The 11,389-nt window shown below is 34.6% G+C and overlaps 1 protein-coding gene across 1 annotated transcript in view; it reads right to left on the minus strand.

Annotated features, from left to right (window-relative positions):
* Positions 1-8,709: 8,709 nt before the first annotated feature.
* HELRODRAFT_190223 (hypothetical protein) overlaps positions 8,710-11,389 on the minus strand; it is a gene marked incomplete at its 3' end in the record, with an annotated part of 8,757 nt that continues 6,077 nt past the window's right edge. The window contains exons 9-13 of the mRNA XM_009012913.1: positions 10,969-11,214; positions 10,644-10,727; positions 10,350-10,394; positions 8,917-9,012; positions 8,710-8,820 (exon numbers count right to left, since the gene is read on the minus strand). Of these exons, the coding sequence (XP_009011161.1) occupies positions 8,710-8,820; positions 8,917-9,012; positions 10,350-10,394; positions 10,644-10,727; positions 10,969-11,214 (582 nt within the window). The remainder of the gene's footprint in view (positions 8,821-8,916; positions 9,013-10,349; positions 10,395-10,643; positions 10,728-10,968; positions 11,215-11,389) is intronic.

Consider the following 11,389-nt stretch of genomic DNA (forward strand, 5'->3'; position numbering starts at 1 on the left):
AACGACAACGTTAACAATAACACCTATTACTACAGCAGTAACAATAATGTCAATCACACCAGTAACAACAGTTGACCTGCCTTCTATCAAAGCCATTTATTTAATCTCTATTGTATTCCATCCCACATACAAGCATCAGTTATTGTTGAATTTATGTTGGCATTGTTACGTTATTAATCGTATAGGAACAGTGAGTAAACCGCTACTAGTTACATCGGCACGTTGTTTCATATTTATACCGAGTAAGTACTGCACTGTATAACTAAAATACGCTGTATTGAGCAGTAATTGTACTGAACAATGATGAGTTTCAGTATTTGTAATAGAGGTATTTTTCATGTACTCTCTCTCGTTTATAACTTTTTACTATATCAACATAAACGCTATAGCATCTCTATAATTATCCTAAATATAATTGTTACGAGTGAGGCTTTCTTGTTCGTTACTTTCTATTATATCAACGTAAGCGTCATAGCATCTTTATAATTCTCATTTGTAACAATTGTAACAACAGCAACAGGAAATCAAAGCCGAAGCATCTACCAATCTAATTTATAAATTACTCATTCAATTAATGTACCAACAATTGTTGAAAATTGAGTTGAATTCAAAAATAGATTGATATTAAGGTCGCAATTTAAACTGATAAAGTTAGCACTGATTTTATAGGTTTATTGATTGCTGATGAAGATGCCGATGACGAGAACATCAGTGTTGACGAACATGATGGTAACAACAACAACAACAACAACAACAATGATGATGATGATGATGATGATGATGATGATAAAAACGATGATGATGACGAAGATGTTGAAGTACAATCATTGTAATGATGACGACGAAAATAATGATGTGATAATAATGACAGCAAAGACAGTTAATAAGAGCAGTTTTTCATTGTCCCTGAGACCTTAAACTGTGTGTAAATTACATTCACAGCTATACAACCACGCTCTACACTAATGCATGTATTAGTGCATTTGTGCATGCACGCATGCATGTGTATGCATGCGTGTGTACGTATGTGTATGTATATGTGTATGTACATAACTAGTAAATACACAGTCTGTCGTCTCAGGTTTTATGAGGAACTTGGTCCGCCAACCCAGAAAAATTGCATGTACTTTTTTTATGTTTTTTGGTGGTTACATCCTTTATCTTTGTGGTTATATCACGCATCTTTGTGGTTATATCATGCATCTTGGTTTTAGTAGCATGTATTACTGTTGTTACATCACGTATCTCTGTGGTTATATCATGTATCTCTGTGGTTATATCATGTATCTAGACAGCTGTAGCATGTACCTTGGTGAGTGCATAACGTTGGTAGTGATTCAAACGGTAGCTATTACGGCGACGTTGATGGCGATAATTATGATGATGATGATGATATACTTATAATGACGTCATTGGTGGCGTTCATAATGATGGCGACAACTCCATCTATCTGATATTATGTACATGTTAGTAGAGATTTGAACTGACGATGAAATAAATTTATTTTAAAATACATTTCTCATTTTAGATTTCAAGTTTAGCGAAAAACAGTTCTACCTCCGGAAATTATAATTTATCATTATCTCGTTTTCACGACAGCAAGCAGCAACAAAGATGAATGAATCATTTTCTTCCTAAAGGCAAACCACAAATAGCGTTCTTAGTATCTTAGTACACACACACACACACACACACACACACACACACACACACACACACACACACACACACACACACACACACATACACACACACAACACACATACACACACAAATAAATGAACAACAACAAAATAAACTTCGTTGAAAACATCAAACATCAACAACAGAATGAAGGAACATTGAAAAAACAATGACTACACCAACAACAACAACACCGCTGAAAAAATCCTACGATGTTACAACAGTTAAGACAACACGGATACTTCCATAAAAATGTTATTTATAGAGAATCCCATGTGAAGCACTTCCATTAAAAACAATAGAACATCGACTGAATCCACACCACACTAGGAACGTGGAAATATTATTTTTATGTCCATTGCCAGTTTGTCACTAATTGTTCCTTCTTCTTCTTCTTCTTCTTCTTCTTCTTCTTCTTCTTCTTCTTCTTCTTCTTTTTCTTCTTCTTCTTCTTCTTCTTCTTCTTCTTCTTCTTCTTCTTCTTCTTCTTCTTCTTCTTCTTCTTTTTCTTCTTCTTCTTCTTCTTCTTCTTCTTCTTCTTCTTCTTTTTCTTCTTCTTCTTCTTCTTCTTCTTTTCTATCATCGTTTATACTTTCATCATTTATTTGTCACATTGTTCTCACCACCAGTAGCAGCAGCAGGAGTAGTAGTAGTAGTAGTAGTAGTAGTAGTAGCAGCAGCAGCAACAGCGGTAGTAGTAGTAGTAGAAGAAGTAATAGTAAGAGCTCTCAAAGTTGGGCTGGGTTATATGATAGTTAAATTAATCATGATTAGTGATGACAACAATGATGATTCAATAGATTACTCGTGTTAATTTTTTCATTTAGAAACATTTTTAAACGAATTAAATCATAAAATGTTTTTTTCATCGTTTTATGACGTTTGATTTTAACTGTCGAGCAAACGCCTGTGTTGTTATTTTAAATTTTCTTTCATTATCACCTCATTAATTTGCAATAAATTACTTTAAAAATTATTCCTATATGGAATAAACATTTGTTGATTTACTTTTTTTAGACTAAACAAACATATTAAGAAACATTTAACATAGGTTTTGAAATATAGATCAACTTTAAAATTTTACGTTATTAAACTTCAATAAATAATTCATGCACGGTTCATAAATCTTTATGAAATGTATGTAAAAGTTTTATGACTGTTGTGATTATTTTGATTATTATATGTGTGTGTTGTATTTATTCGGTGAATCATTTGATTGATCCAATTTCATTTTGCCATGTCAATATTACAAGTTTATTCAAATATAGCAAACGCTTGTTTCTGTACAGCAGATAAGTAGATAACAAATAAGTGGATTTGTATATATATAATTTTATAATTTCATCTATACACGCACACACAAACACACACTCAATCAATCAATCAACCAATAATCAATCAACCAATAATCAACCAATCAATCAATCAACCAATCAATCAATCAATCAATCAATCAACCAATCAATCAATCAATCAATCAATCAATCAATCAACCAATCAACCAATCAATCAACCAATCAATCAATTCCAATAAACTAAGTTGTTAAACTTGACCAAATGATTCTAAGTAAACGATGATGAAGAAAATTTCATTCGTCTAAGTTACATTCATTAACGAGATTTTTATGATTTTAAAAACTGAAAATAATTGTAATGAAATAATTATAACAAGAGTTATAATAAAAATGCCAGTAACAACAATACTACTTTTAGCATTGGCACGAACTTTTGAATTTATTTACTAAATTGTAGTATTAGCAGTAGCAGCTGTAGTAGCAGCAGTAGTAGCAATATGCAGCAGTAGCAATATGCAGCAGTAGTAGCAGCAACACATACACACACAGACACACACACACACACGTACAATAAGTAATACTGATACATAAAATGTATGTCGACCGGTCGGCTAGTCACTTGGCATGTCGAACGTGTACCTACGTACACCTACACACACGTTTTGAAAAAAGGGATTGTCACTTATTTTTCTACCGCAGTTAAGTTCAAAAGTGCGTTCAACTCGAACGGTATTTGACTGCCATTATCTCGCTACGATCGCAAATTCACAATTATAACTGCCGAAACGTTAAATTTAAATTTATGTGGAATATCAGTTTCTTCGTTAAGTGTTTTCAACGCATTAAAAGTTGCATCCAAAGACTGAAAAATATTGGCTCTTTCATTTTAATTTATTATCTGGTTACGTCAGTTTAGTTGCCTTTTGTTTTCGTTCACCTGAAACGTCATTCAGTTGATCAAGAACGACCACCACAGTCGATCATCAACGGCCACAGTCGAGCCGCAACGACCACAGCTGCTCAACAGAGGTAATTTGAATTTGAATATATATATATATATATATTCGTATTTAGATAAAATTTTCAAGTCATATTAATTATATATATATATTATATATGTATGTGATGTAGATATCTAATTCCAACTACAAATATTAAATAAGGTTGTGGCTCAAGGAAATAATATAAGAGTGACATTATTGAAATTTTATACATTTAAATAAAAATACCAAGTTGCTACAAAATTGCCTGACTACAAAAATTGCAGTTGCAGTAATAGCTGTAGAAGAAGCGTTAGTAGTAGTAGCAGTAGTGGCAACAGTAGTAGTAGTAATATTTTTCTAGCATTACAGTAATTAATACATAAAATGTGTGTTGGTTGGCTGGTTGGCTGGCTGGCTGGCATGCCAACAGTGTACTGTACATTTATACGTTAGCTAAAAAGGGATGGTCATTAATTTCTTTACACGCGTATGAGATAGAAATGTGCTCACTTGGTAATACAAATCCCAACGTTTTTGATGTACAGTATCTTGAACCAACCAAATAGTTGCGAACTAGATAGTTCATATTCCTGTCGTTCCCTGCCTATAGTTAAGCTCTATGTTCTGATATAATAATATTCGGTGGAAGGCTTTAAGAGCATTTTTAATATTAGCTTAACGTTTCCTTTAAGGTCGTATCGTTATGTTTTTTATACGTTAAAAAAAGCATTAATAAACTAAACCTATCAACATACCAACTGGCAGAAATGTACGCAGAAAAAATCTTGAATGAAAAATCGCTTTCTAATATTTCTCGACGGTTCAGTTCATTCAGACTGTGGGGTAGCTTTCGACCAATCTGTGAGGCGTCTCAAATTGAAGTCGTCAGCCGAAAACATTTCTGAGGTAGAGTTATTTTTTACGTTCGCCCACTCATTTATTTATCATTTAACATTACACACAAACAAACACAACATTACACACAAACAAACACATAGCAAACATTACACACAAACAAACACAACATTACACACAATCCAACACACAGCAAACATTACACACAAACAAACACAACATTACACACAATCCAATACACAGCAAACATTACACACAAACAAACACAACATTACACACAAGCAACACATACATACACACACACACACGCATACATTCATTTGTTCGGTGTTATTGTCATGTTTGTTTTCTACTTTCTTCCACTTTTTTTCTCTACTGGACTGACGCCAATAGTTAGTTGAGTTTAATTGAAAGTAGGTAAGTTAGGGCCTAAGGTGAGTTAATTGATCATAAGTAGGTGAGATTTGAGTTGAGCTAATTATTATAGGTAAGCTAGGGCATAAGCGTTAATTTATGGTAGGTAGGTGACTTCTATTCTTGCTACTTCTCATTTATTGATTGTTATGTGTTAGTTTTTGTTTCACATCATCATCACACACTAACAAAACAATCAAACACACAGCAAACACAACATTACACACAGCAAACATTACACACAATCAAACACAACATTACACAGAAACAAACACAACATTACACACAATCAAACATAACATTACACAGAAACAAACACAACTTTACACACAATCAAACACAACATTACGCATAAACAAACACAACATTACACACAATCAAACACAACATTACTCAGAAACGAACACAAACATTACACACAATTATTTAATTTGTCATTTTCATCATACATATTAATGTTAATAACACTTTAAAAATTATTTTTTTCCAAAACATTCCCGTGTTTCCCGCCCTGTCTGCCTACCTGATCCGTGAGAGATGAATCTGTTGCAAGTGTCAGACCAGATGGGGAACACAACAACACAACTTATCCTCTGCCGTTCGGAAGATGGCGGTGCTGCACGAGTCAGTAAGGGCTACGTCTCAAATGTTAAAATTGTTAATTTTTTTTTTCATTTTCAATATTAAATCCAGAAATTGACTTTTATTTGTTATATTAAATTCAGAAACTATTATTTTCATCGTTTAAGATGGTGAATTCAGTCAGAAATTTTTTTTCTAGCAGGTCTAATGGTCTCAAAGGGATGGAGGTCGTCATCGTCAAATGATGATCGGTGTGCAATGGAGGTTGGATGGCGGTGGAGAAGATTTCTGAGGTTGGTTGAGATACACACACATACATACACACACACGCACACACACGGAGGCGTAGCCAGGGTATTTTTCGCCCGGAGACAAACTATAAAATTGGCGCCCCCCCTCTCCATGTTTAATCACATTTTTTATTACATTAGCATTGTAATAATTACTGGTTACAAAAACAATTCAAATTTTAATAGAACATTGTATTTAAAGATGAAACATAAAATTATGACATGATTCAGTCATTGTCAAATATAATTTACATAGTTTATGATAGATTTATTTTTCTGGTTGATCAGTTACGTTATTCAAATCTGCAATATTCAGTAATACTTTGTAAAATACAGCTTACTGTACTTTAAAAGAGTTTAAACCGTTTCTACGTCTTTGTTTACTTTTAAACCAAATTCAAAACAGTAAATTTTACATGGAAACGCTGTGTACAGGTGGCGTTGGTGCTCTTTATTTCAATTGCAGCGTTGTTATGTGTTAAAAAATGGGAAGTCAAAATTTATAACGACATTTATTAATACTTCATATTTTTGATTCGTATCGTTTACATCGATCTGTAAAGTTTTTTTTTGGTAAATATATAATTTTTTTCATTTTTTTTTGCTTGTGATAAGGTTTTTACTCTTGTTGTGAAAATTTTGTTAGCCTTCTATACTTGGCGCCCGAGAACATATACTGGCCCCCCTAGCTACGCCTCTGCACACACACACACACACACACACACACACACAACTACAATACATTCATTTGTTAGCTGTTGTTGTTATGTTTGTCTTCAACTTTTCAACTTTTTTCTATTTTTCTTATCCAAGGACTTACTTATCTGAGCGGGTGATTTTTACTATTGCTACTTTTTACTTACTGATTATTATGTGTTTTTTTTTGTTTCACATCGCCATCACACACACAAACAAACACGCACACAAATAAAACAAACACGCACCCAAATCTTCCACACATCCAAACATTACACACAATTAAACAGGTACATCTGTACCAAAATGAGGATGGCTTAGCTTACTTGGCTAGGAGTAACGCTCGTGGTTATATAGATTTGCGTGGTGATATAGAGTTATATAGAATTGCGCGGCTATATAGAGTTATATAGAGGTGCGCGGTTATATAGAGTTGCGCGGCTATATAGAGTTGCGCGGCTATATAGAGTTGCGCGGCTATATAGAGTTGCGCGGCTATATAGAGTTGCGCGGCTATATAGAGTTATATAGATTTTTGCGGCTATATAGAGTTTCGCGGTTATATAGAGTTGCGCGGCTATATAAAGTTATATAGAGTTGCGCGATTATATAGAGTTATATAGAGTTGCGCGGTTATATAGAGTTATATAGATTTTTACGGCTATATAGAGTTGCGCGGTTATATAGAGTTATATAGAGTTGCGCGGTTATATAGAGTTATAGATTTTTGCGGCTATATAGAGTTGCGCAGTTATATGGAGTTATATAGATTTTTGCGGCTATATAAAATTGCACGGTTATATAGAGTTATTTAGATTTTTGCGGCTATATAAAGTTGCGCGGCTATATAGAGTTGCGCGGCTATATAGAGTTATATAGAGTTGCGCGGCTATATAGAGTTATATAGAGTTGCGCGGCTATATAAAGTTGCGCGGCTATATAGAGTTATATTGAGTTGCGCGGTTAGGGTTAGGGGTAGACGGCAGGTTCATCACTGCGGGGTTCATTTTCTATGAGAACCTCGCCGATGATGGCTGCCAAAATTGAGGTGGGCAGGGCTCGGCGGAAATGTATGTGCGCACCGGCTTTCGGTGAAACTTAAGTACGTCGGCCTTTCCGTACATAACATCAATAATAATTATTATTATTGTGACGATGATGATAATACTGGTTAGCATAATTGCTATAAAGCCAGTTGATCTGAGTCAAACTTTCATCTTTTAACATGTTTGATGGTTGCGTACGTGCCTAGAAAGCGCGCTCTCTTCGGCGCTTCCTAGGCACACGGGGAGTAAGCAGTTGGCAAGTTTTTTGGGAGATCAAAAATGGTTGTGATTGATCACATTAGTTTTGTTCTTTCAGTGGCAGTGAATGCTAGCCTGGCTGAGATGCTCTGCATCCGGCGTCGGCTTTGCTGCATGTGACGACGGGTGTTACATAGGAACGCTACCGATACGTAGAACGGGGCGGCTGGGAAAACTGGCCGCTGGCTGGCTGATGGTGGAAGGAAGTTTGGTGAACGGCAGCCGTTCATCACTGCGGGGTTCTCTTTCTATGAGAATCTCGTCCATGATGGCTGCCAAAATTGACAGGCTCGGCGGAAATGTATGTGCGCACCGGCTTTCGGTGAAACTTAAGTACGTCTACCTTGCCGTACATTTAATCAATAATAATAATTTTTATTATTTTTTATTATTATTATCATTTTGATGATGATCGAAAATAGTGAATCATATTTTTTCTTGTTATTATTTGGATGATGAAGATTATGAATCTGAATCCTTTTATTATTTTTCTTATTATTATTATGGCTGACGTGTCCAGGAACGTGAAAAAATTGTTTTTCTTCTATATTTTATTTTTACTATTCTTCATCTTTTACTATTATTATTATGGTAATGATGATCATGGTTAGCTAGGCAGGTTGAAAATTGCCACGAAACCAGTTTCTGAGTCGGTTATATTATTTTTACGTGTACTGGCTGCAGACATGGCTAGGAAGCGCGCACTCTTCGGCTCTTTCTAGGCACGCGTTGTGGCAAGTAGTTTGGATTTTTGGAGGTCAGAAATAGTTGTGATAATAATTTGGTGAAAGGTTTATTGTCACGCTATTTTTACTTTCAGTGGCGGTGCAAGCCTGGCTGAAATGCCTATGCATCTGGCGTCGGCTTCATCATCATTACTATTATTTTCATTATTATTTCTCTTATTATTCTGGTGATGATGATGATAATTGTTAGCCAGGCACCGTAAAAATGCCATAAAACCTAGTAAATCTGAACCATATGTTTCTTCTTCTTATGATGATGATTGATGATAATGGTTGGCAAGACTCTCAAATTGCCATGAAAACCAGTGAATCTGAGTCAATTTTATTAATTTTTGTTATGTTTAATGGCTGCATACGTGTCTAGGGAGCTCACTCTTTTTGGCGCTTTCTAGGAACACAAGAAATAAATTTGTTGGCAAGTTGTTTTTGAGATGATGACAAGTCTCAATGTTCTATTTCACTAGTTATGTTCCTTCTGTGCTGTGGTTGTGAATGCATGTATCTCTGAGATGAATGAATGAACGAATGATTTAATGAATGGATGAATAAATAAAAAAAAATATTTCACAAAAATAAATATGTATTTGTCTAGTTGTTAAGTAACTTAATGAAAGCATATGGCGAATGAAAAATAATCAGAAACCTTAACACCCTAAAATCGATGGACATTAGGACGTGTGTGTGTTTGTGTATAACGTATCTGTGTGTTTGTGTGTGTGTGTGTGTGTGTGTGTGTGTGTGTGTGTGTGTGTGTGTATCAAGTATCTGTACAGTTCAAGGTTAAATACTAATGATTTATTGATTTATAACCATTGAAAAATATTGGAATACGTTCATCGAAAAAGGACGTGTGTATCTATTCAAATGTTTGTTCATTAATTCATTCTCTCATTCATCCATCCATTTCTTCATTCAGTCGATCATTCGTGTAACTTAAAATAAGCCAGTAACACAAACGAATGCGATCAGCTTACAGCATAAATTAACGTTATCTTAATTCATTTTTGCAAGAAAAAAAAATTTCATTTTGAAATTTGATAGATCCACAAAATGTTTCTAGCAGATGAATTTTGTTCAAGTTTTTGATTCGTAAATTTGCAAAGTTATGAAAAAAAAAAATCATTGAGATGTGCTTGGGGGTTATATGGAAAAGGTGATAATGTGAAATGGAATTTAAAAATTTACCTGATGAAAAATGGAATAATTAACGTTTGTGGCGTGCCAACTAAATAAAGAAAATGAAAGAAGAGCGAAGTTCACAGAAAAATATTTAAACATCTTAAAAATTGTAATTGAATGATTGTGTATTTTTGCATATCAACGAATACAATGCATCCATCACATGCGCGCGAACAGTATACAACGACACTACTCACACACACACAACCATAACAAACATCCGAACACACAACAACAACATGAGATACACGACGACGTCCCGCAACAACACGAAATGGAAAGTAGTCTCGTGATTTTATGACTACTAATCCTTCCCAAACACCTTGTTCTCCTGGATTATGACGATGACCATAATCAACAGGATTATCTGTCAAAGTTATGTTTAGTTTAGCCACCAGAAAAATTTAAATATAAATTTTTGTTTAATCAAAATGTTAGAATGAATAATATGTCATCTCTCTCATTCTGTCTCTTTTCCACCTTGTGACTTGTCATATGTAGAATCGTGCATAGAAATTAGAATTGAATTTGAGAATATAAAGACAAAAGCTAATGAATAAATAAATTTCAGTCAATCAGTAATTAATCAATTATTTAATCAATCAGCGTTGGTTACTTGTAAGAAGAGAGCAAACAGAAATATTGTGAGCGATTCACTTTTCGACTTCTTGATCTCATTCATGATCGCTTCTGTGCATCCCTATTTATTTGATAGTTGGTTAATTGGTTGGTTGGTTGGTCGGTCGGTCGGTCGGTCGGTCGGTCGGTTGGTTGGTTGATCGGTTAGTTGGTTGGTCGGTTGATTGGTCAATTAGTTGGTCGGTCGGTCTTCGGTCGGTTTTTATGAGCAACCACACAAACTTTCGTTAAAGTAAACAGAAACTCACAAAAACATTCAAAGACACACAAACAAACATAATTTTGACAAAACGCACACATACCAGATTGTTATTGTTGTTTGTGCTGTTGTCGGCCATACACTTCGTGTCGTTATAGTACATTTTCGGGAATTCTGCCATGTTTTTACAACAAGCGAGGGGCATTTGTTTCGTACCCAAAAAAGTTAAATTTTCAAAATTTTCATCGTTTTGCACTTTTATGGAGAAGGTTTTATTCCGTGGCCACTTATTGGTAACTTCAAGATTGTCCTGGAAGTCCATGTAGTTGGAGGCACCGCAGCAGTTGAGCTGGTGGTCGGTTGTTTGGTGTGGTGTGGTGAGGTGTGGGTTGTGGTGTGTGTGGTGTGATTTTTTTGAGAAATGTTGTTTAAAGAAATTTATAACATATGCATCGTGGTACTGAAATATTATTTTGTCCATATTTATCATAGTCCAAAATGACAAAATTTTAATTAAAGTGAAA

This window comes from Helobdella robusta, assembly GCF_000326865.2.
Source record: "Helobdella robusta unplaced genomic scaffold HELROscaffold_11, whole genome shotgun sequence".
In the NCBI taxonomy this organism is placed as follows: Eukaryota; Metazoa; Annelida; class Clitellata; order Rhynchobdellida; family Glossiphoniidae; genus Helobdella; species Helobdella robusta.